Source organism: Ascaphus truei, chromosome 8 (genome assembly GCF_040206685.1).
Source record: "Ascaphus truei isolate aAscTru1 chromosome 8, aAscTru1.hap1, whole genome shotgun sequence".
NCBI classification, from domain to species: domain Eukaryota; kingdom Metazoa; phylum Chordata; class Amphibia; order Anura; family Ascaphidae; genus Ascaphus; species Ascaphus truei.
Genome location: NC_134490.1, coordinates 23581081 through 23606509, shown reverse-complemented (window position 1 = coordinate 23606509; position 25429 = coordinate 23581081). Strand labels below are relative to the sequence as shown.

At 45.1% G+C, this 25429-nt stretch overlaps 1 protein-coding gene across 2 annotated transcripts; it reads left to right on the top strand.

Annotated features, from left to right (window-relative positions):
* Window positions 1-732: 732 nt before the first annotated feature.
* Window positions 733-24140, top strand: LOC142500904 (beta-microseminoprotein-like). 2 transcript variants are annotated; one of them, XM_075610177.1, is made up of 4 exons: window positions 733-766; window positions 16339-16450; window positions 22358-22460; window positions 23699-24140. In XM_075610177.1, exons 1-4 carry the CDS (start codon window positions 764-766, stop codon window positions 23826-23828), a joined length of 348 nt encoding a protein of 115 aa, XP_075466292.1. In that variant the 5' UTR covers window positions 733-763; the 3' UTR covers window positions 23829-24140. The 2 variants fall into 2 exon arrangements, with proteins under 2 accessions (XP_075466292.1, XP_075466291.1); XM_075610176.1 differs by lacking the exon at window positions 733-766 and adding an exon at window positions 1631-1655.
* Window positions 24141-25429: the final 1289 nt, after the last annotated feature.

Here is a 25429-nt window from a genome sequence, read left to right as displayed (position 1 = left end):
TGGCGGTTAGTTCATAGGCTCCACAGTATCTGGCTTCCAGATCTGTATCAAGAATAATATTATTAATCAATCCCTTTGCGGCCAGGGTCCTGCAACAAGTGGTGCTACCCAACAAGTGGACTAAGAGGTTGCTCAGAGCCCCGACCAGTTCGGAAGGCCCCATTTCTCTTCTATCCCAGGGCCAGCATTGCTGCAGGTGGCAGTGATTGGGGTGCTGGTGCCCCAACTGCCCTTCACCTACCCCATCCAATAAGGCCCATGCCCCTAGTTCTCATGGGCTCTCTATTTGCAGGGCAAACGTTGTGTTTGCTACACACCACTAACCCCCTACATCCTGTTGCGAGCATGACAAACTGTTTTTTTCCTAGGCAATATCAAAGTCTGCAATGAGATCTAAGGTATCAGCTCCCATCGTACAACGCACATACGCAAACATTAGTTATGGTGAGAATTACAGGAACACCTCTTTTAGATTTGGAACTTTTCTAAAAAAAAAACGTTTTATATTGTTTTCCTAATTTCATTTTAAACCACATCTCCAACAAAAGTTTTCAGCCGTATCCAAATGTGTCGCTTCTAAGTAGCCGCATATTTCTAAATATATATGCTACTGTGACCCATCGGTCACTGCAATGACACGAGTCAATATTTGTTCAATCTATACACATGGGGTTTTCCGGTTAATAAATCACCTAGCTGCACAGTATAAATGTTACTGACCAAATGCAGGTAGGTTTAGATTTGGAAGAACTGACCTTCTACAATGGTACGTCCAATGTTCAATGTCTTTTATCTCATATTAAATGTGGCATTAGTTTGAACCTGTAACATTGTGTCACTTCCATTTATGCTCATTTTTATTTTGGCATTACTTATTTTACTTTTTGGAAGTAATAATGCTGGGCGTAGGCTCATATTTACTAAGCAGGGATATGCTCTAAGACACCAGCTGGGGCCAAAATGTCACCTTACCACCTATTTGTCTGAAAAGCCACATCAGGCAGCCTGAAGGAGGATAGAAGGCAGCATGCTCCTCCAGGGAAGCGTAAGGCAACACAGTCAAATAAATACTCAATACAAAACAGGCTAATGTGGAGCAGCATAAATGACCCAGACCTGAGCTGAAGCATGGTCGTGTGGGAGCTAGCATTTTAATTTTGCAGATAGCAAAGGAGGTTGGGAAATGTTTGATATTTAAAGGTTAAACTCAGCTGAGATTAAACAGCCTGCTGCAGCTACTCCCCAACATCACAATTACAGGCTTCAGCCTTCCAATATCCAATGCCATGTGTAATTAATACAAAATAAGAGGTTTCCTTGTCTCCCATGTGTAATTAATACAAAATAAGAGGTTTCCTTGTCTCCCATGTGTAAGGGCATCCTGATACACCCACTGGACTCTCAGCAAGACTCAAAGGACATCCTACATTTCTTAATACTTACAGGGGTCTATGTATCATTTCCTAACAATTAGTGCAAAGTGGTTATTTTGTCCCAAATCCCACTGCAATGTATCTGTGACAGGCAGCGTCTCTGTATTATTCTTCTGTACACCGTTTTCTTGTATGTCTGCATTGGGCTGTGACAATATTAGGAAGTGGGAGGGGCTTATGGCAAAGTTACAGTCATTTCCATGTCGGGCAGGTATGGAAAAGGTGCGTATGGAGACATGTGCAGCTTACGGTGGGTGTGTTTTTCTGTTGGTAGGAAAGTGATTAACAATTATAAAGCAAAAATATGTATTGTCAAAGCAATGCAAAATAAAATATATAAAGCCAGAGGAAAAGGCTGTGTCGCCTGAAACACTAATGTTTATGAAATCCGTGTGGTGACTATGTACCTCTTGTTTTTAAACTTGCTATTACACTTTTTGTGAAGTTATTTGCCTTGATTAAATTGATTTTTGTAATAAATGAAGCAGTCCTACTTCTTCATATATACAGTATCACCCAATTCATATTTCTCTAATGTCCTTTAGTGATAGGACTGCTTACCAGTCATCAACATTGTTATCGTAGCTCTGTAACTATGTTTGCAAAGTTTCGATGCTGCCATCATTAGTCAAAGAGGTAAACATAGTGTACTGGATCTGCTGTTCCCAACAAGAAGCGTTATATAGTCAATTTTTAAGATCGAAATAAGTAAAACTGTGACTTCAAGGATGATTGGATCTTTTACAGGATTACAGTTACAATGATACGCTGTTTAAAATATATATATTGATACTCTGAGTTTAAGGGAAAAACGAAAGAAGAGAGCACCATCGATGACTGGAGTCAGGAGGGGATCCAAATAACAAACTTTATTGGAGTAAAAGCACAGGGAAACACCTCCTACACGTTTAGAACAAAGGTTCTTTATCAAGGAGTTACTCCTTGATAAAGAACCTTTGTTCTAAACGTGTAGGAGGTGTTTCCCTGTGCTTTTACTCCAATAGAGTTTGTTATTTGGATCCCCTCCTGATTCCAGTCATCGATGGTGCTCTGTTCTTTCGTTTTCCCCTGGATCTATCAGCAGCAGCACATCCATCACAAGAGGTGTCCGTGAGTACTGGGCTATCAGCCCCACTAGCCCCCAATGAAATTGTTTGTGGTGGGTCTCTCATTCACCTTCAATTTTCTGGGATAAGGCTTGCTTACCTTCAATAAGGTAACTCACTGTATGGCATACACCTCTCTATGTATGATGTTATATAAGCAGGGTATTTGAGCATTCTCACCAACCTTCTTACTCTGAGTTTAAGTTAAACTGGCCCCTTTAAAATAGAAAGGGAGGAGAGGGGGGCTTTGTCTGTGCAAATTCTTGGTTAGCACATAGTGATATTACTCAAAATCGCAAAAGAAAATCAAACTCTTTTAATTTAACTCCTTAAACATGTCAGTCATTGGTTCACCTTGGTCCTCGGAGGGATTGTCCTTTCAAATCTTAATAACTGGCAATAAAAATAATTTGACACTTTTTTTTTAAATCTTGATTATTTTTTTTTACTTAATTTAAACCAGATTATTTCTTAACTCAGAGGACTCACCGTGTTCCGAGATAATTATTATTTTAGTTGATTAATTCCTTTCTGGATATTCAAAGAGGCAACAAATATGGGGTAGGGAGAAAGAAGAAAAAAACTTTTCTCCAACTGTCTAGTCTAATTATAAGGATTCATTTAATCAATTTGCACGGTTAGTTGGTGCCACCAAGGGATTAAATATTATACAAAAGTAGAGTACAGCTGAAAGAAAAGAAACCCCTTTAAATTCAGTGCACTCCACAGATATTTAAAGTGATCATATATAGAGTGCTATACTTGAGAAGATAATATATGGCTATGAATTTCAGCTTGAAGCAATTAAAACGTACCTTTTATTTACACCATACTTAAAATAAATTAATCTTAAAAGAAACAAAAAATAATATTTAGGATTAAAAATCTTACTGCAGCCTAGAGTGGTTTATCGGGTGTGCACCACCTGTGAAAATGATGCAATTTGTGTGCATTTTCTCTACAAATTTGCCTTTGATACATTGCTTCCTATATCTGATTTAAGGGCTTTTTCAATAATCTCAGAAGTGCCTGATCGCACCGCAGTCAGCCGAAAACGAAGCCCCTTCAGATATGTGATTGAACTTAAACCTAAGAAACAAGGTGTAGGTAGTATCTCAGTATCACCTTAGGAAAGTCATCTCTTCTACCGTGGCTCAAACTAATACTTTGAAATCCCTTTCAGGATCCTTAATGAATACCACATCACTTAGCCGAATGTCAGTTCTAATTCTTTATATCTTCTCAGATCTTCATCCCGATTATCAGTTTGTATGGTAAAGAATCAGTCATTTAGGAGACAGACTTTGAGCAGTTTGGCTCTGCTGCCTGCTTTCCAGATCCATTATTTACTCCTATTTAATATATGCATGCACGGGAATACATATATAAGGTTTCAGCCTACATCTAGGACTTACTTTCACTCACACAACACATGCACACACATATACTCACACATACATACACATACACACACACATACACACACATATATACCTTACCTGCAGCTCCTGGCACTACATACACAAAAAGCATGCGGCACGTGCACGCGCGTTCGCATTGGAACGCGCGGCCGCACAATGTATATTACAGCCCTAAGCTTGTCCAGGTCAGTCCACCGTTTCCATGATTCTCCAATAGTGGCACAAAGGAATAACATTTAGGTTTGCGGAAATATCTATTCTCTGACACAGGTGTATATTTGAGATGTATTTTTAAAAAGATCAATTCATAAGGCTTACTGCACCGACACACTTTATTCGAGCAAATACCCAGTATGTACCTGGCAGATACCTGGAATGCGCCGCTCCTCACCTCTGACAAGCCCCGTTGCGTTTGCCTTCCCAGCCTGGGTTCATGCCTGGCTGACGGGCGGCTGATCTGTTAAATGATAATGATTAGGATTTAATAGGCTGCAATGCTGCGCGTGTCTACCAGATGGCATAAATTCATGAATTGTAATGCAGTATATATATATATATATATACTGTGCAGTATTGCAGCCAGCGGGAATAAAATGCTTCAATCCCTGCCTGGAAAATAACCCAATGCACTCGGGCAGAAAACAGTCACAAACCTCAATACACCTGGGTATACCCGAATTCGTGGGACTAGCCGAGCTCGAATAAAGTATGTCGCCAGTGTATATCCAAAAATTAGAAAAATACTCAAATGTAAAGAAGAACTACACACACATACACACACACACACTCAGTATATATATTGTATTTCTTTTTTTAGCATTTCTCTGTAATAGCGAATATATATATATATATATATATATATATATATATTATGTGACATAGTCCAAAGATGTTAGGCAGCTTTCTGCCCCATTTTAGAGCAGAAAGTGCAGGAATAGTTACAAATGATCCGTTCCACAGCTTCCCATTACCTCAGGCAGCTGGATGGAAAATCCAGACCACAGATTACAATGGCTCTAGTTCTCCCTCACCTGCTCTTCTAATCACATGCACAGGTATTTAGAGCAGAGAGGTTTTGCATTTCACTCTCTCTCCTTGGAGCCTGGAGGCTGGGGGTATCGCTACTCTCCTGCATCCAGTATCGAGGTTGACGGCCTCTCCACGTATGACAGTACCAGAGGATTTGCCTGGACACCACGAACAGATAAGACAAAACAAATGATTACTGCTGTTGCTAAAAGACTGTGCTGTATCTTGTGTCCCTAAATGAGAGAGCATTGTTTTAAGCTGGGGAACCAGTTTAGTTGGCCAGCAGCTGTTAGAGAGACTGATTCTGATGTGTAGTTAGATCCCTGAAAGGGATAGGATTTGCTTATATGATTTTGGTTTTCTGTTTGGGTTCAGGGTGCTATTGCATCCACACTTCGCACATTCTCTGTGTATGCTAGAAGCACAACTGATATACACATTGGGACAGACTTCACTCATAGCATCTGTACTTTAGTTCAGCTCGGCGGCCATTTTAAACCCCCGCGTTTATTTGCAAACCCACAGACTTTTTAGTGTCGACCCGCATTCTCCACCATATGAGACAAACGCCCCTCTTTTGTAGTGCTGACGTCTGTCTGGGTTCTTCCCGACACAGTCTTCTAGGGTTAATTATACAACAAACCGGATCATGCAAAGTATTATGCTGCTTAACTCAGGCTTCTGCCTGCTTTATTTTCATCCAAGTAAGGTACTGCAGCTTTAACATGTGTAGGTTAGAGGTACTCAGATACTTTCATTCAGCAGTTCACACATTTCAGTGTTACAATATTTCCCACACTGTTATTTCAAGAAATAAAACCAAAATCATATAAGCAAATCCTATCCCTTTCAGGGATCTAACTACACATCAGAATCAGTCTCTCTAACAGCTGCTGGCCAACTAAACTGGTTCCCCAGCTTAAAACAATGCTCTCTCATTTATGGACACAAGATACAGCACAGTCTTTTAGCAACAGCAGTAATCATTTGTTTTGTCTTATCTGTTCGTGGTGTCCAGGCAAATCCTCTGGTACTGTCATATGTGGAGAGGCCGTCAACCTCGATACTGGATGCAGGAGAGTAGCGACACCCCCAGCCCCCAGGCTCCAAGGAGAGAGAGTTAAATGCAAAACCTCTCTGCTCTAAATACCTGTGCATGTGATTAGAAGAGCAGGTGAGGGAGAACTAGAGCCATTGTAATCTGTGGTCTGGATTTTCCATCCAGCTGCCTGAGGTAATGGGAAGCTGTGGAACGGATCATTTGTAACTATTCCTGCACTTTCTGCTCTAAAATGGGGCAGAAAGCTGCCTAACATCTTTGGACTATGTCACAATATATATATATATATATATATATATATATATATATATATACCGTGTTCAACAATTGTATACATTTACTCGCCCGGGGCGGGTGGATTTAACCCCCGGGCGAGTAAATATTGGCCCAAGCAGCACACGTGTTTTTTTTTTAAATTCCCCCGTTCGCGCTGAAATTCCCCTGCTCGCGTTAAAAAAAAAAAAAAAAAAACTCCCCTACCTGACTCCTGATTGGCGCGCGCTCCAGGCTTTGTGGGCGCGCGGCCAGGCTCTATATGAGCCCGCCCCCAACGAGCAGCCATTCTGCCTGGAGCTCTGTTGGAGGGTAAGTACTCTCCATGCTGCGGCCCCTCTGCTCCTTCCCTGCGATCCCCCTGGTCCCCACATGGCTCCCTACTCCCCACCGCGGAAGCTCTCCTGTCCCCTGCTCCTGTCCCATTCCCCTCCTCCTGTCCCCTGCTCCTGTCCCCTGCTCCTGTCCCCTCCTCCTGCTCCCTTCCCCTCTTCCTGCTCCTGTCCCCTTCCCCTCCTCCTGTCCCCTTCCCCTCGATCCACCGATCGATGTCAGGGGCGGGAGGTCCCCGCTGCTGCAGCCCGGTTGGCTTGCGGGGGGGGGCTCGGCCCTCACCACGTGCCTCCCATGCGTCCCCTACCTTAATGATGGCGCAGCCGCCGCATGAGGTGGGGGGATGTTGGCCTGGCCCCCCCCCCACGAGCTTCATGCCGCCGCGGGCTGGGGGGGAAGAAGCAGCCTGCAGCTTGGCCGTGCACTGTGACATGCCGGCGAGGAGAGCAGGGCAGTGGCGGCCACGGCGGGGCTGACTGTCACCTGGGGCGCCCAGTGGGGGATACCTCGCCACGTGCCTCCCACCCACCCTGCTGATTGGGGGGGGGGATGTCGGCCTGCCCCCCACACGAGCGGGAGATGGGCGCGGGTGGGTGGGGGATTTGCGTGGTGCTGGTCGCGGCCTTTCCTCCCCTGTGTGTGTGAGAATCTGTATGTGTGTGTGTGTGTGTGTGGGAGAATGTGTGTGTGTGGGAATGAATGTATGTGTGTATGGGAGTATGTGTATGTGTGTGACACCAGAGGTCCCCCCCAGTCAGTAACCCCCCCCCAGTCAGTAACCCCCCCAGTCAGTAACCCCCCCCCCAGTCAGTCACCCCCCCAGTTAGTAACCCCCCCCCCAGTCAATAACCTTCCCCCCAGTCAGTCACCCCCCGCTGTCAGTCACCCCCCAGTCAGTGTCAGTCACCCCCCACCCCCAGTCAGTGTCAGTCACCCCCCACCCCCAGTCAGTGTCAGTCACCCCCCCACCCCCAGTCAGTGTCAGTCACCCCCCACCCCCAGTCAGTGTCAGTCACCCCCCACCCCCAGTCAGTGTCAGTCACCCCCCCACCCCCAGTCAGTGTCAGTCACCCCCCCACCCCCAGTCAGTGTCAGTCACCCCCCACCCCCAGTCAGTGTCAGTCACTCACCCACCCAGTCACCCCCGCCCCACCCAGCCACTCACCCAGCAAACCACTCAACCAGTCAGTCACTCACCCAGCCTCTCTCTCTGTGTATCACCCACCCTCTGTGTGTGTCACCCACCGTTTCTCTCCTCTGTCTCCCCCACACTCTCTCTCCCCCCACACACTCTCTCTCCCCCCCCACACTCTCTCCCCCCCCCCACACTCTCTCCCCCCCCCCCCCCACACTCTCTCTCTCCCCCCCACACTCTCTCTCTCCCCCCCACACTCTCTCTCTCCCCCCCACACTCTCTCTCTCCCCCCCACACTCTCTCTCCCCCCCACACTCTCTCTCTCCCCCCCACACTCTCTCTCTTCCCCCCACTCTCTCTCTCTTCCCCCCACTCTCTCTCTCTCCCCCCCCCACTCTCTCTCTCTCCCCCCCCCCACTCTCTCTCTCTCCCCCCCCACTCTCTCTCTCTCCCCCCCCACTCTCTCTCTCTCTCTCCCCCTCACTCTCTCTCTCCCCCCCCACACTCTCTCTCCCCCACACACTCTCTCCCTCTCTCCCCCACACACTCTCTCCCTCTCTCCCCCACACACTCTCTCTCTCTCTCCCCCACACACTCTCTCTCTCCCCCACACACTCTCTCTCCCCCACACACTCTCTCTCTCCCCCACACACTCTCTCTCCCCCACACTCTCTCTCCCTCTCTCCCCCACACTCTCTCTCCCTCTCTCCCCCACACTCTCTCTCCCTCTCTCCCCCACACTCTCTCTCCCTCTCTCCCCCACACTCTCTCTCCCTCTCTCCCCCACACTCTCTCTCCCTCTTCCCCACACTCTCTCTCCCTCTTCCCCACACTCTCTCTCCCTCTTCCCCACACTCTCTCTCCCTCTTCCCCACACTCTCTCTCTCCCCCACACTCTCTCTCTCCCCCACACTCTCTCTCCCTCTCCCCCACTCTCTCTCCCCCACACTCTCTCTCTCTCTCCCCCACACTCTCTCTCTCCCCCACACTCTCTCTCCCTCACACTCTCTCTCTCCCCCACACTCTCTCTCCCTCTCTCCCCCACACTCTCTCTCCCTCTCTCCCCAACACTCTCTCTCCCTCTCCCCAACACTCTCTCTCCCTCTTCCCCACACTCTCTCTCTCCCCCACACATTCTCCCCCCCACACTCTCTCTCTCCCCCACACTCTCTCTCTCTCTCTCCCCCACAATCTCTCTCTCTGTCACTCACACTCTGGATCTCTTATTTACCCTATATATCTTAACTGCCCTATACTACACCGAAATCTTAACTACCCTATACTGCTTTCTTCCAGATCTGGCTCAAGCTTCACACAGAAGACATCGGAACCCCCCCCTAACCCAGAAGACAGGTAGGGAACACCTCCCCTCCAATGTATAACATTGCGGGAATGTGGGCACCTGGACATTGAGGGACTGCGGATCAGGTAAGATCCCAGGTGGGATTGCTGCTTTAGATATTGTGAAGTGGGGACATCCAGACATTGGTTAAGGGGTGCAGGAACATACACACACACACACACACACACACACGTAATCAATACGATCACGATCATATTTGTTTTGTTTACGTATCATAATTTCTCTCTCTGAATTTTGAAGAACAGTGGATCACCATGTTGAATACCTGTTCTTTTGGAATTAATTTTACAACATAAGATCAAAGAGAAATCAACACTTGATACACAGATTAAAGAACTACAAGATAAACTGCGGAAATTTAAGGACATTGAGGGCTTTTCCAAATATGACCAGATATTAGCTAGAACAGTGGAGGATGCAGAGAGAGAAATTATGATACGTAAACAAAACAAATATGATCGTGATCGTATTGATTACGAAAAAAATCAGATATACAATTGGCAGAGAACTGTTCCTGTATTTGACCGCTTTTCAAGGGATACATCTAATAATCAGTCACGCAGATCAACCCCGAGCAAATCTATTTTAAAAACAAGCAATTTTGATTACCAAAGTGGTGATTCTGAACTGTCTGATGTGGAAACTACATCACACTCTGTCTCATTTATGGACATGGAAAATAGATCCAATAATCCACAACGTGGGAATACAGATCACCCCAGAGACGAGAGGCGTTCATCAGACGGTTCCATGGCCCGGGGGGAACCAATACCTGCTAAACAGAGTGATACTTACCAAACTGATCAACAGTCAAAAAACTACCTTATGTTCAGGAGAGACGAAAGAGGACAAGGAGGGGGGGGGGAAGAAAAGACACGGGAGGGAAGAGGGCAAACAAAAGGAAAAAGAATTACTAAATTACACTAACAATGTTATCAACATCACAGGTATTGAGTTGTCACATGCAGAGATCTCACTACTTAATAAAGGATTAAAATATGCTCCCACTATGGACATCGACCTCTTTGGTGTAGTGGTCGATGTCCATAAGTTTGTACGTAAACTTACTTTAAAAAAATTCTACCATCAACCAAACAGTGGAGGTGGGTCTCAGACTGTGACAACTCTAAGTGAAGTGCCTTGTGAAGTACGTAATTTACCCACTTGTAAAACAACTAATCCTTTTTGCTCCTCCTCCTCCTCCTCCCCCCATACAGGAACTCTTGACTCTTTTAGAGAAGATTGTATACTTAGGGATATGGAAGATCTTCTTATAGAGGGCAATACTCTAGAAGACACACAAACATACATTCTAGGAGACTGGGAATCCAAACTCAGGGAGAAGTCAGTGTTCTACCCCACTTTTGCTAAAGGCCCATACCTTAGTATGTTTGAGAACCTTGTGGTTCGTGACCTCAGATTGTTAGCTCAGGGCTTTTCCTTTTCCCATTCAGGGTATGATAACCTTAGTAAAGAAGAAAGAATTGCCATCAAGTCATTGCAGGATAACTCCATGTTAGTAATTAAGAATGCAGACAAAGGGGGTGCTGTGGTGGTGCAGAGTAGGACTGACTACTTCAAGGAGGCGTTCCGCCAACTTGGAGATGTGTCCTCCTACTCTGTACTACCACGGGACCCCACTGACTGTTTTTTGAGGGAACTCCTTGAGTTGGTGGATCTGGGGACAGCTACACATGTATTGACTAAACATAAACTAGATTTTATTATCAATCTCCATCCTGTCATTCCCATATACCACCATCTCCCAAAGATCCATAAGACTTTGGTCGACCCCCCTGGTCGGCCAATAGTCTCTAGTATTGGATCTTTGGGAGATGGTCTGTCTCAATATGTGAATGCATATTTACAACCTTTTGTTAGGACCTTGCCTTCCTTTAGCTTGGACTCAGGGGATTTGCTCACAAAATTACAAAAGATCAGTTGGAATCAGGATTACCTGTGGGTAACCATGGATGTGGTCTCCCTATACTCGATCATCCAACATGATCTGGGCATGACGGCTGTCCGCCATTTCATAGAGTGTCCAGGAAGCTCAATACTTACAACCACATTTATTATGGAATCAATACTTTTTTTACTCACTCACAATTATTTTCTTTTTGATCACAAATTTTATTTGCAACTTCGGGGGACGGCAATGGGGACAAGTTTTTCCCCCTCCTATGCCAATCTTTTTATGGGGTGGTGGGAGAATAACTTTATCTTTGGTAGCACAAACACTTATAGGCACAATATCATTTTTTACAAACGTTTCATTGACGATCTTATTTTCATTTGGCACGGGAACACTGACACTTTATTAGAATTTATAGAATATTTAAATAACAACACTTTTGATATTCACCTCACTATCAATTATCATTCTCATCACATTAGCTACCTGGACATTCTATTTTACATAGACATCAATCAAAAAATACAATCTGATATTTACAAGAAACCAAATTCTAGGAATTCATTTTTGAGAGCGGACAGTTGTCACCCCAGATCTGTGATTAAGGGAATACCCAAGGGTCAGTACCTCAGGCTGAGGCGGAATTGCTCAACCCTTGGCGATTTCTTGACCCAGTCTGAGGAGCTGACAAATAAATTTGTTGAAAGAGGATATGATCAGGAGACCCTCCAGACTACACTACAGGAAGTCAAAGAAATTGAACGAGCAACGGTATTGCCCTCTGTGTCCAGAATGAGGGGGGGCGCACACACTGAATCTCTGAGGGGTACAAAAAGAGACATCAAGGATGATGGGACCTGTCCTTTGTTTATTTCACAATATAGTAAATCAAGCAGTCAAGTAAATAGAATTGTGAATAAACACTGGGAATTATTAAGGATGGATCCAATTCTTCGGGAATATACAGATAAGGGTCCGAAATTTGTATACAGAAGAGCCAAGACATTGGCTACATTTTTATCCCCTAGTGTAGTATCAACGCCAGTTAAAAGCTCAGAACATTTTTTGACCAAAGGATCCTTCAGATGCAACCATTGCAACATGTGTCAATTCATGAAACCTGCTCGGCATGTCTTTTCCCACAGTCCACACAAACGTCACACTATACACAATTTTATCAATTGTAATACTACCTTTGTAGTTTATCTCATCACCTGTGGCTGTGGGAAGAGATATGTCGGCAGGACCACAAGGGCATTAAAAATAAGGATGCAAGAACATTGCAGATTGATACGCAAAAAAGATATGGAGCATCCTGTGTCCAAACATTTTTCGGAATGTGGGCAAGGGGGCATTAACAGCTTCTCATTTGTGGGCATTGAGAAGATAATCAAAAAAGAAAGAGGGGGTAACACTGTAAAAATATTAGATTGTAGAGAGTCCTACTGGATATTTACATTAAAAACAAGGTTCCCTGATGGAATGAATGTAGAATGGAACATTAACCACTTTCTTAAATAAGAATTATCTGTCTTCTAATAACAATATATTTTTGCTCATTGTATATTTTTTCATATATATATATATATATATATATATATAATAAAAAAAATCCAAAAATACCATTAGTTATACTATATTGGGATTTATTCGTATCTTCATAAATCATAAATATTACCTTAAGTGTATTAATACGTATCTCCGTGACATAAGATTAACATCAAATAAGAGCTTTCTCAGTCTTGTTCACTTTAGTTAAAGTGTTTTCGATTTGTCTAAATAATTTTTATTAGAGGTAAAATATCACTAATGTTGCCACAGTATTGTTTACTATGCATTCATCCAAACTATGTTATAGACAGATTAATGACAATCTATGTATAACTATGTATATATCTTCTACACGGCACTTCACATTAAATAGAAATTTATTGTATGTTTAAACCACATGACCTCTATTTTCATCCATTGGGGCATGCAATTTGCTGTTGCTGATTTACAGGCACAAGACATATTTGCATTTTTTAATATGTTTTTATTGCTCTTTTAGCATTGCTTTTTTAGCATTTTTATTTAATAAACTTGTTTTGTTTAATATAATTTTTAAACAATAAATTGTCTTGTTATATGTATTTTTCTAATTACAATTATACAATTCTTTTGTTACTATATATATATATATATATATATATATATACACATATGTTTTCATGTATTGTGTATACTCTTATTTTGCCTATAATACAGCTGACTGCCTTATATATCCCCTAGTTCATTCATTTTCTACATGCATTTTTATATTAAACCTATCCTTAATACCTCTGTAACCTCCCTTAGGGTCGTTATGTTGTTTAGTGAAAAATAGGGAAGGGTGATATATCAGCGCATGCGCTGAGCGAGAAGGAGTGGGTGTTCTCCTGTGACTGCCAGAGGCATGCTCTCATTGGTGGAACTGCCCGGAGGGGCGTACATCCAGTGATTGAGCACGGCTGGTATTAGCAGGGAATCCCTAGCACTCTGTCACCGCGCGCATGCGCGGAGATCATGAACTCCATTGGTTGAGATGTCCAGCTCGGCTGGTATGAACAGGGAATTTTTAGTACTCTGGCGCCGCGCGCATGCGCGGAGATCATGTATTTCACTGGTTAGAGACATCCAGTGACGTCACTATTTGGCGCGAAAACAGGCAAATCAGCTGTATTTAAATTGTCTGTTTTAATACACACCGCACTTCTTGATAAAGTTCTTTTGAACGAAACGCGTAGAAGGTTTGCTGCTGTCCCACATCACCATGAATTTTCAATAAAGGACTTATTATTTTTTGCAAGACCTGCTCTTTTCATTACTGCTGTGCGCTGCACACCCTGGCTTTGGATAAAATGTGAGACAGCCTTAGATTTGAAAGAACTTAAACTGGTGGTGGATGTGAGGGTCTCTGGTAGGTTGTTCCAGTTTTGGGGTGCACGGTAGGAGAAGGAGGAACGTCCGGATACTTTGTTGAGCCTTGGGACCATGAACAGTCTTTTGGAGTCTGATCTCAGATGATAACTGCTGCAAGAGGTAGGGGTGAGGAGCTTGTTCAGGTACTGTAGCTGGGTAGCTTGCCCATGAAGAATTTAAAGGCAAGACAGGAGAGGTGAACTTTGCGCCTAGACTCTAGTGTTGACCAATCTAGTTCTTTGAGCATTTCGCAGTGATGTGTGTTGTAGTTGCATTGGAGAACAAAACGACAAATTGAATTGTAGAGGGTGTCAAGTTTGCTAAGTTGGGTTTGAGGTGCCGAGCCATATACTATGTCTCCATAGTCAATAATTGGCATTAGCATCTGCTGTGCGATACGCTTTCTGACCAGGAGACTTAGGAAGGATTTGTTCCTGTAAAGTACCCCTAGTTTGGCATAGGTCTTGGTTGTCAGGGTATCAATGTGCATCCCGAATGTTAAGTGGGAGTCAAACCAAAAACCCAGGTATTTAAAACTAGTGACAGGTGTTAGGGTGGTGTTAGCATTGGTTCTAATCAGGAGCTCAGTCACTGGAAGCTTTACAAATTTAGTCTTGGTCCCAAATACCATTGTTACAGTCTTGTCAGTGTTTAAAAACAGTTTGTTTTGGGAAATCCAATTTTCAAGTCTCAAAAAGTCAGACTGAAGTATGTGTTGAAGGTCAGAGAGGCTATGGCTGTGTGCATATAGGATTGTATCATCTGCATACATGTGTATTGAGGCTTCCTTACAAACTGTGGGAAGATCATTAATGAACACTGAGAAGAGTAGAGGGCCCAGAACAGAGGGCCCACAGGTGATATCCAGGGGGTTGGAGTTAGAGCCTGAGATGGACACATGTTGGGATCTTCCTGATAGGTAGGACTGAAACCAGTTTAAAGCATGCTTCCCTATTCCAGAGCTCTGGAGTTTGTTAAGCAGGATAGCATGATCAACTGTGTCAAAAGCCTTTGCAAAATATAGGAATACTGCACCAGTGAGTTGTCCCCGTTCCATTCCACACTGGACTTCATTGCAAACTTTTAGCAGGGTAGTTACGGTGGAGTGTTTGGGACGAAAGCCAGATTGGAATTGGCTAGGGAAATTTTTTTTGTATAGAAATCGCTTAATTGGGAGTAGACACATTTTTCCATGACTTTGGATAGGATTGGGAGAAGGGAGATTGGCCTGTAGTTTGAGACAGTGTTTTTGTCCCCACTTTTGAAGATTGGGACAACTCTGGCAGTTTTCCAGGTCTTAGGGATATGGCCTGCAGACAGGATAGAGTTGACTATGGAAGCAATTGGTTTGGCAATGGCTGGGGCACCAAGTCGTAGGAACCTAGATTGTGGTAAGTCGGGTCCACATTGGCTGCTTAGTTTTAGTTTGAGGAGCGCTTCTATAATCCCCTCTTCAGATATTGGGCCAAATTGAAAATTGTGGGCAGTGTTGGGAGGGGGTTTGACTATAGGGGTACTCCCAGGATGAGATTCAGGTTTGTGGTTTGGGCTGCGTTTCGCTAATAAGTTAGTGGCACACCCCACAAAGTAATCATTGAATGCATTTGCAATGTCAGAGGGGTTTGTCAGAGTAATATCCCCCTTAGTGATATAACTTGGTTGTTGATGGTTAGGAGGCTGGAATATATTGTTGATAACCTTCCAGAAATTAGCTTGGTTTGATGTATTCTGGTAGAGATTGTCAGAGTAATATTGTGCTTTTGCATGCCTTGTTTGCCTTGTGCACATGTTCCGCTTGCATCTGTAATGATTGAGATCCTTGGTAGTGCCAGTTACTTTGTAGATTTTCCACAAGGCATCCCTGAACTGGTAGAGTGCTATAAGGTCAGGTGTAACCCATGGAAGGTGGGCCCCCCGTACCCTTATTTTGCGTAGTGGAGCATGGGTATCACAGAGTTTTAAGAACTCAGATTGGAAATAGTCGAGCGCAGAATCAGGGTCGGGAATTAAATCGATTCTGTGCCATGTTTGGTCTAAACCAAACATATATACTGAATTCGAACTATAGGCTATGTTATAAGCATATGCATCAGCTCATCAGTTATCAGATAAGTAAGGAAAAAACAAGATAATATAAATAATCAACACACATGCATATATATTGTATTGTGTTATTGTATTGTTTGCCATGTGAATGCTTTCTGCTCTGTTGTATTTTACAAACAATTACTATACGCAGTGGCTGTTATACACTGTCCTATATTGTTGATAATTATGTGTCACATGTTGCTTACAGTTGATCGGAAACATTCTATGCTTTTTCTTTACAGAAGTTCCTTTTGACTCTTGCTCTTGCATTTGCCGTCTCAGTGGCACTCTCGAGTGCTTACTGCTATATGCAAAAATTGAAACTGAATCTGAACTCCAAGATAAAAGTAGCAGGTAAATAACAGGCGATTTCTAATCATCGTGTTATTAGAATTTTCAGTGATAATCGGTTGTTTGTATTTGTAAACTGAAACAACTTATTTCAAGGAGATTCAGGGCCACAGTTACTAAGCAGTGCTAATCATGGCCCTATATGTCCCATGCAAGTGAAGGGACTGTAAGGCAGGGGATCTCAACTCCAGTCCTCAGTAGGTTGTAATAATACTTCCTACTAGCTAAATATATAAGTTGTACTTGTACCAGGTTATGACCCAAGTAGTGAACAGTACGGATGCAATATTGACGCCAAATAGTAGAAATTATGTTTGGCAATGCAGCATTGCTCATCTAATGAGTTAATTAATGGCATTGATAAAGTTGTAAGTGAAGTTGTGTTAGATATAGTCATTTATTGATTTAAAAAGAGTGGAAAATGTTATAGATTTTCAAGTGAACTTAAAATGTAGTTAGACAGAGGCACAATTCTGAAAATATGGGCCAATGTTTCCATACATACACATATAGATATAAATTCATTATATGTTGAAGAAATCCACTAACATTTCTCTAGTCAATATCCATATATCCACTGGATATAGACACTAGTTATTGGATATAATAATGTTATGTAAACTTTAGCAAATATCTTGTAATTCGTGAATTTTGTATTCATTACATTGGAAGACAAATATCGGTTGGTGGATATTCATATTCTTCTATATTAGCGCTAAAGAAAATAACTAGTGTAACCCTTGCCCCCCCTCCCCAGACTCACTGTGGTGTCTAGGGTGCGTGAGGGCAGATTACATGCGCAGTGGTGGTGCATACCTGCGAGGAACTGGAGGGCCTGAGCTTCCGCGTTGTTATTGGGGAGACAGGACCAGGCTTCTGGGGTGGTAGCCTCCATGCTTTCTTAGTGGAGCAGCGCCTCCATCTTCTATACTCCCAGGGATATGGGATAGGACCTGTACAGAAGAGTGAACCCTGGTCCCAGGGCGAATGCTCCAGGCTCACACACAGTCTTTGTATAAAAGTATTGTTTCTTTATTGGTCAGATCAGCGACTCCAAATGTAGTGGCGACCAGAAGCCACAACAACAACTGCAATGTCCCGCGGATTACTCCACTCTCCTCCCTTCACCGATCCTTCCTCCTCTCCTTCCCTCCAAGTCTCTCTTCCCACAGGATGGTCTGGGCTGGGGCGTCAATACCCCGCTGCCCATCTCAGAGGTTATCCTCTGGGTGGGGAATGGATTCTCCCCATCACCCAGACTTTGGGGTAAGGGGCATTGGTCCACCGGGCCTATGGTACTATCAGCTCTACTCAAAGTGGCTGAGTCTCTCCTCTCCTCTCTCTGCTCCTGTACGACTGCACAGGTGAGACCGCACTGTCTCCTCCAACTCCTCGGACAGAACAGACAGTCACTCACAGGAGCTGGCTGCTAAATAGACTCAGCCCCACCCCTCATGATGTCAGCAGAACCTCCCCTCTGTCTCATGCCTGCAGCAGAGTCAGGGGCCTGCACCTACCACTCAGGGCAGGGCTTGGAAGGGGGAAAACCCATGATGACTACTGGTGCTTGCCCTTAACAGGACTTACCACAGTAGGAGGAAGATAGGAATAGCCTGTGCTGTTTACAGGGGGCTACACTCTCCCTATGGTGGAATCCAATGGTCCCCACTTGGACCTAGTTTTAGCAGACCCATCCTGCGGCGAACAACCTGGGAAACAGCACACATGAGACATTGTCATCATACATTGCATATGAGGTAGTTTCAATGATAATACAACTGAGTACTCCCAACATGGAGAACCCTACAGATAATGCTTTGGATCAGGCTTTCTTATCCTCCGCCCATTATGATCCATGACGGTCACAGCGAAAGACTGGACCGGCCCATGCTCAGGCCGATAGCTTATACCATGCATGTAGATACATCTACCTATGCTCCATATGCGGACCAAGTCGCTTATTTTATCCTCATTATGATACCCTCCCTGACCGAACTTGGTCCGAAGATATTCCTGCACAGCCTCCCTGAGCCAGTTATCCCGATTCTCTTCTATTTCCCTCATGATGGGCTCAGGCACATAAGGATACTCATATCCGTGGGACTGCCGGTATCTAGCCATTATGGCCCGGTCAGCTCGACTTAGTTTGGTGAGCTTGCGGTTACCCGCCCTGCTTGGCAGTACCCAAAACACAGGCTCTTCCGGAGCTACTTCATCATATAAGATACTGGGGCCTCGGGGTACAACAAGTTTCTGCTCTGATCTAATTCATCCTCTACCTCTTGTTGAGTGAAAGAACCAGCCGCCCACCAATGGTCACCAATATTATTCTTAATTAATAGGAACCACGTACGGTCCATCCCCTCATTGTAGCCGGTGAATAGGGGTGACCACCACTTGTCACGGTGCTCGTACTCTGTGGAATGACTAGTGCGTTCTACATCAGACTACCTGAGATGATACACCGGACGTACCCGCATCAGTAGATCGCGAGCAATCTCTCCACCCTTTTGCAGTATAATACACCATAGGATTCATCTTGTTAACCACTTTGCTGGTAGGCCCAGCCTCTACAGGAGTGTGGGACCCACGGGCCCTCCCTCTAGCTGCAGGAGAAAACAGCACAGGGTTAGGCACAGGTATAACACTTGAATACGGTATCTCCCCATCTGACCCCTCATCGCTCAATTCCCAATCCCACAAGTCCTTGGAGTATTTGGGGTATTTACATAACTAATCCCTGCTAGGTCCCGGTGGCAATACTCGTGATGGGCAGGGGCAGTGGCCGGGCCGATGGAGCTATGGGCTGGGGCAGGGGCAACGTTCAGGTCATTGTCCAGCAAGCGGGTAATTCCGCGACCAAGGGACGCTCTCTTGGGGGAGTTCTCCGCCATGTGTCTCACCTCTCTAAATGGACCTGGGCTCATCAGGGTGGCCATTGCCGTGGCCATGGCTACTCTCCGTGAGGAGAACAGCGCTTCCGGCCTTCGTTTTCCGGTCGAACCGGAAACAACGTCATCAGGGGTGCCCGCAGACTCTCCATCCGCTCCGTGGTCACGCACCGGAAGTGCGTCGTGTACCGGAATGGGCGGTGGCAGAGCATCTGGTGCACGGCCGGACAAGTAGGCCGCAAGCCTCTCCTTCTCCGCGGTCGCTGCTGTCGCTTGGCGGGAGTAAGGGGGGTGGTGGAGTCCGCTGCTGTTTGATTATATCGGGCTCCTCTAAGGTCGTCTCAGTCTCCGTCTCCGCCGCACTGGGAGTCACCACGGCCGTGGGACTCTTACGGGCCTCCGGCCGCACCAGCACTCGCCGTCGGACAGTTTCTGGACTCGTCTGCTCCCTCTCGATGCCTTTGGGGTGGTTCGCCGGTAGGCGCATTGCCACCGATGTCACGCCAACCTCTTCCTACGAGGATATCAAGATTGGTTCCTCTGCTAGGGAGTCACCGGGTTCTTCTGCGATACAACCAGTGGGTATAGGTACAAAGTAGTCCTGCTCCGGTACCTCCACTGCGGTCGCGCTCTTCTCTGTCGACAGCTAGCTCGGTTCGGTAGAGGGCTGGGCCTTGGTTCCTCACGCTTGGGTGTAACGGGGAACCAGGGCAGTCTTGTCTTTGCCTTCCGCCACCTCCGTCAATGTTCCCGGAGAGGCACCCCGCGGGGTCTCGATCAAAGGCCACGGCTCGTTCGGCCAAAGGTAAAATGTGCCACATTGAGGGCATCGGGCCTTGGTGCTTGGTACCGCGCCCGGTATCCCGCAGTGAACGCACAAACACCGGGAGGTATTCGTGCTCGGCTACCTCCACTACCAGTAAGCCTCCATGTGGTTGGTAAATCGAAGTATTCATCTCAGTCATGGTTCCCTCAGGGTTGGAACAGCTCAGTGTTTCAGCTCCTTGCTCATCGAATGCCAGACAAAAGTGAAGCTCTTCGCTCTGGCTTCCGGTCCCTCCCTTCGCTGGGGAGGACTCTCCTGATAGGCTCTCCTGGGGCCTCCTCCCTCTGGTGGAATCCAGAGGCGGGGTCTTTTCTCCTTCAGTGTGACGTGGCCTGTCTTTCTGACCAGTCACTGCACAGGTGGGTGGGTTTTCGGCTTTCGCGTCGCTCATCTTGCAAGGAATCTGGGTTTGGCGCCAGACCCTTGCACATTTCCCGCCACATTTTTCTCACTGTCTCTTTGCACAATGCACGTGCTTGCTCTAGGATTGGCGTTAACCGCCATTTTAGATCGGCTCTCTTGCTCCGCGGGGCATATGTCGGGACGGACGCCATCTTGGATGAGCCCTCCAAATGTACATGTGCCCTAAGACTCAGTGTCTACTGGGTATCTCGTACCTAAACACTGACTGACCTCCAAACGTGTGCTCTGCATTCTGTTTCTTTATCCCCCTAATATGAGGTGGCTTTACCCCAGGCTCAGCGGAACTCCTCTCCTCCATGCACTGTACTCGGTGTCTACGGTTCAAGTGCACTGTGGTGCGTTTGTGTGGGTGATAGCTAGTGTACCGGGCATCTCCCTATGTATGGGTGTCTCCTACTTTTGGCCACTCATAACAGCTCTAACTATTCACCCCTCCTACGCCACCTCCCAAGGGCGCCCAGGGCGTACTGTGCGAGAGTCTACGCTCCCCTGACTACCCCCGGTATATGCAATTGCGCCCTTCCTTCTCCAGCACTTGCACAGAGAGTGCATCTCACTCTTTCCGTTCCGCCTCGTTGTAAGCCTGACCTGTTCTGGCATCTCAGCAGCTCGCCTCCAAATGTAACCCTTGTTCCCCCCCCCCCCCCCCAGACTCATCTGTGGTGTCTAGGGTGCGTGAGGGCAGATTACATGCGTAGTGGTGGTGCATACCTGCGAGGAACAGGAGGGCCTGAGCTTCCCGCGTTGTTATTGGGGAGACAGGACCAGGCTTCTGGGGTGGTAGCCTCCATGCTTTCTTAGTGGTGCAGCGCCTCCATCTTCTATACTCCCAGGGATATGGGATAGGACCTGTACAGAAGAGTGAACCCTGGTCCCAGGGCGAATGCTCCAGACTTACACACAGTCTTTGTATAAAAGTATTGTTTCTTTATTGGTCAGATCAGCGACTCCAAATGTAGTGGCGACCAACAGCCACAACAACTGCAATGTCCCGCGGATTACTCCACTCTCCTCCCTTCACCGATCCTTCCTCCTCTCCTTCCCTCCAAGTCTCTCTTCCGACAGGATGGTCTGGGCTGCGGCGTGAATACCCCGCGGCCCACCTCAGAGGTTATCCTCTGGGTGGGGAATGGATTCTCCCCATCACCCCAGACTTTGGGGTGAGGGGCATTGGTCTACCGGGTCTATGGTACTATCAGCTCTACTCAAAGTGGCTGAGTCTCTCCTCTCCTCTCTCTGCTCCTGTACGACTGCACAGGTGAGACCGCACTGTCTCCTCCAACTCCTCGGACAGAACAGACAGTCACTCACAGGAGCTGGCTGCTAAATAGACTCAGCCACACCCCTCATGATGTCAGCAGAACCTCCCCTCTGTCTCATGCCTGCAGCAGCGTCAGGGGCCTGCATCTACTACTCAGGGCAGGGCTTGGAAGGGGGAAAACCCATGACGACTACTGGTGCCTGCCCTTAACAGGACTTACCACAGTAGGAGGAAGATAGGTAGTTTATATTCAGCATAGTTCATAATACATAAATCTTATGTGTGTGCCATAAATGATCATAGCTTATCTATCCTGGACCCGATAGGTACAGATACAGCAGGTTTACTTTTCTCTCTGGTATGATATGTCGGGATACATTGGGATACATTGTGCCAACAGTGGCATTGATTCCTGTGGAATGATATTCAGAGTTGTACATTGGAATATGTTGTATTATTGGGGGGGGGGGGGGAACAATGTTACAAGCTTCATGTATTTCTTTCCTTAGGCTGTATGGAAGATGGAGAGGTGCATGCGTTTAACACCAAATGGAAGACCCCATATTGTGAAGAATGCATATGTCGCCAGAATGGAATGCAATGCTGTTCTACGTATGTTTTATACAAATATCTTACTATTTAATTCCAGTCAAACATTTCTCTTCCATTTGTATAGTTGTCAACGCAGAAGTGCAATACATGGTATCTGGATTATATTAACAAAACATTATTATGACAATCCATGAATTTCCATATGCCTCATTCTCCTAATAACAGTGACCATGCTATGGGGCGTATTCTAGAAGCTCCAAAATTGTGAGTGTCAAAACGGACGTGTTCACAAATAGTGGAATAAAATGTGAGAAATAAAATTTATTCTCTATTGCAAACCGCTTCTCTCAGCCAAACCCATATTTCAGGCTGTAGATGTAACTTGTAATACCAATCTCGCAACTCTTTAGATGCTGTTTTTAGAAGCGGTTTGCATAACGGAGCTTCTAGAGTTGCAGTTGGATGCAAAAAATGCAAGTTGGAGGATTTTTTGACAAACCGATTGGGTGACAGAGCAAGACTGAGACTGCTTCTAAAAAAGCCATTTGGACGTGGTTTGGACATGCGATAAGGGCTTGCAGAATAGCAAAGCATGCCAATCTGCTTCTAGAGTGCACTTTATAAGCTGTTTGTTCAGAGCTACGAGAATAAGCCCCATAGTTTCTCTACCCAATGCCCTCAATCCCACTTCGTAAAACCCTTTATCAAGACCGCCAGATTTAATTGTCACAGAAACACATACAGTATGGTGTAAATTATTATGCCAATAATCAAGATTCCAGGTAAAATATTCAGGAAATGCATTGCAAGACGGGTGTACATATTTATGACAAGGTACAACACATTGGATATAACATACAGGGTCATTTTTAAAAAGTGCTGCTGTCCCATAATACAGATTCCAGTGTCTGAAGATACTTACCGTCTATCACTTAAATGGCCACCTGGTGTCCTCAGACACCCTGCAAAGTGTTTCAAGGAATACTGTAGCACTGCTTGGTGCATGCAGTGTATCGGGCATTGTTTTTCAATGACAATACAGTACATTACAATCAAGGGTTTACATTCTATGTTTGGTATCTAAGGCACAGGGTGATAATATGGCTTGGCTAATCTCACAAAGATCTAACACTGGGATTGGAATCAGGTTTCGTCCCCTCAAAAGGTGTTGGCTTTGACATTACTATATCTCCTGGGTTAGCGGCTGTTTCACAGATTGTATTAGTAATGCACACAGTCTTAATTGCACATAACATCCTTTGTGTTTCATAATTCATGTTTCTCTTGCTTTGTGACAGCTTTGGTATACCCAGGGGATATGATGAAGAGACGTGTGAAGCGATTTTCGATAAGAAGTCCTGCACTTACAATGTTGTGAAAAAGAATGATCATTCAGAAACATGTCCAATCACATCAATGATTGGTTAATACAATTCTTCTTCTTTTAACCTGGATATTTTTAGTTGTAACCAAAATAAATCAATGATTTGCCTTTCAATTTTGAAAACTACAGTATGCTTTAATATGTTAACTAGTTCTGCATTCGTCCTGGAAAGGTTCACCTAAAATGCACCATGTTCTAATTCTCATACAAGTCACCTAAACTCTTGTGCCTAATTTAAAATAAGCAACATTGAATTCAATTTAAACATCCCTATTGAGTGATTATTTTGTATTTGCTTTCACAGACTTTGTATAGTACCTAATTATCGGATAATTAAACTGTTTTATGTAGATGTTCACCTGACTCCGTGTCTTGTTTTTGGGTTTTCTTCTAAAAAAAAAAATTCAGGTTTTGGTTTTAGATGATGGATTATGGGGAATGGATGAGTTTGATTAAAGAACATTAATAAGTAAGACAATACTGTGAATGATTATTGTATTTTGCTGGTACACCTGTGAGAAATGCTTCCTATATTGCCGCTCTGGTAAATACTGTTTAATTTCTGCATGCTGTGGCTGTTATGAAATGCCCTGAACACACTGACCCCATTTTCCTGAAAAATGCATTTGCTGACTGTAGGAGGACATGTGCAGAGGTACACTATGGAGACTGTTTTACGGTGAAATTAAAACAAGGCTTTATTGTGCCTGTCGCTTTAAACACTGCAAAAATATATGAAAATAAGCCAAACAAAAAACCCTATCTCTGCTTTGGAGAGTATCTACACATGCAGCTCAGCCCTATCTGACTGGGTTGGTTAGCTAAGATATTTACCAGCCCCAAAATATAAACATTGTGACAAACAGCTTACTCCGGGACTGTTAGAACATGGGGCCTCATGCAGAGAGCAGCGCAAAAAGTGAAAGCGGCATTAATTGGCGGATTCTGCCTTCAGAAAGGCAGAAACCGGCAAGTTTAAAAAAAAGCGCCATTTTTTTTTTTTCCCCTTCAAATTCGCCGCGCGCCTGGAGAGTTTAAATTCTCTCCAGTTTTTTTCTCTGCCGTATGCAGAGAGCCGCGATCGCCATCTAGTGGCTGTTCGCGGCAAAAAAAATGGCGCGATTTTCAACATTTTCCCTCTCCACCAAGCAGCTGGCGCTCCGCGGCCGGTGGAGAGGGGAAAAAAAAAACGCGATTTTTTCCCCAGTAGTTTCAACAGCGCTAATAGCGCTAATAGCGCTGGTTGAAACTCTCCATATGCAGAAAGGCAGTTTTCTGCCCTTTCTGCATATGGACATAAAAACTCTCCAAAAAAGGTAAAAATTTTCCCCCTCTCCAATTCTGCATAGCGCTGCTCTCTGCATGAGGCCCATGGTCTTTTAGGGTAGGTTAAATGATGAGGCGTCATGTACTGTTCCTTTAAACAGGCTATGCCTGGTTTATTCAGTCCCAGGCACTGAGACTGCCACAGTGCATACAACAAAACACATCAAAACAAAAACTGCTCACCTGAGCGATAACTTAGATTTCCCTAACTCAGGGTGGAAGTGGCTTTTCCACTTCCAACAACAAAACAAGGTACTTTTGCAGTCTTAGCCAAATGAACAGAATGATTGAACCTGTTTGGGGAAGAGGCTTCTCCCCA

What these genes read in the sequence shown, in the direction of transcription:
- LOC142500904 (XM_075610176.1), top strand. An exon ending in CTCCAAGATAAAAGTAGCAG is followed by an intron (nt 16,451 to 22,357) that starts GTAAATAACAGG and finishes TTCTTTCCTTAG; the next exon opens with GCTGTATGGAAGATGGAGAG. An exon ending in GGAATGCAATGCTGTTCTAC is followed by an intron (nt 22,461 to 23,698) that starts GTATGTTTTATA and finishes GCTTTGTGACAG; the next exon opens with CTTTGGTATACCCAGGGGAT.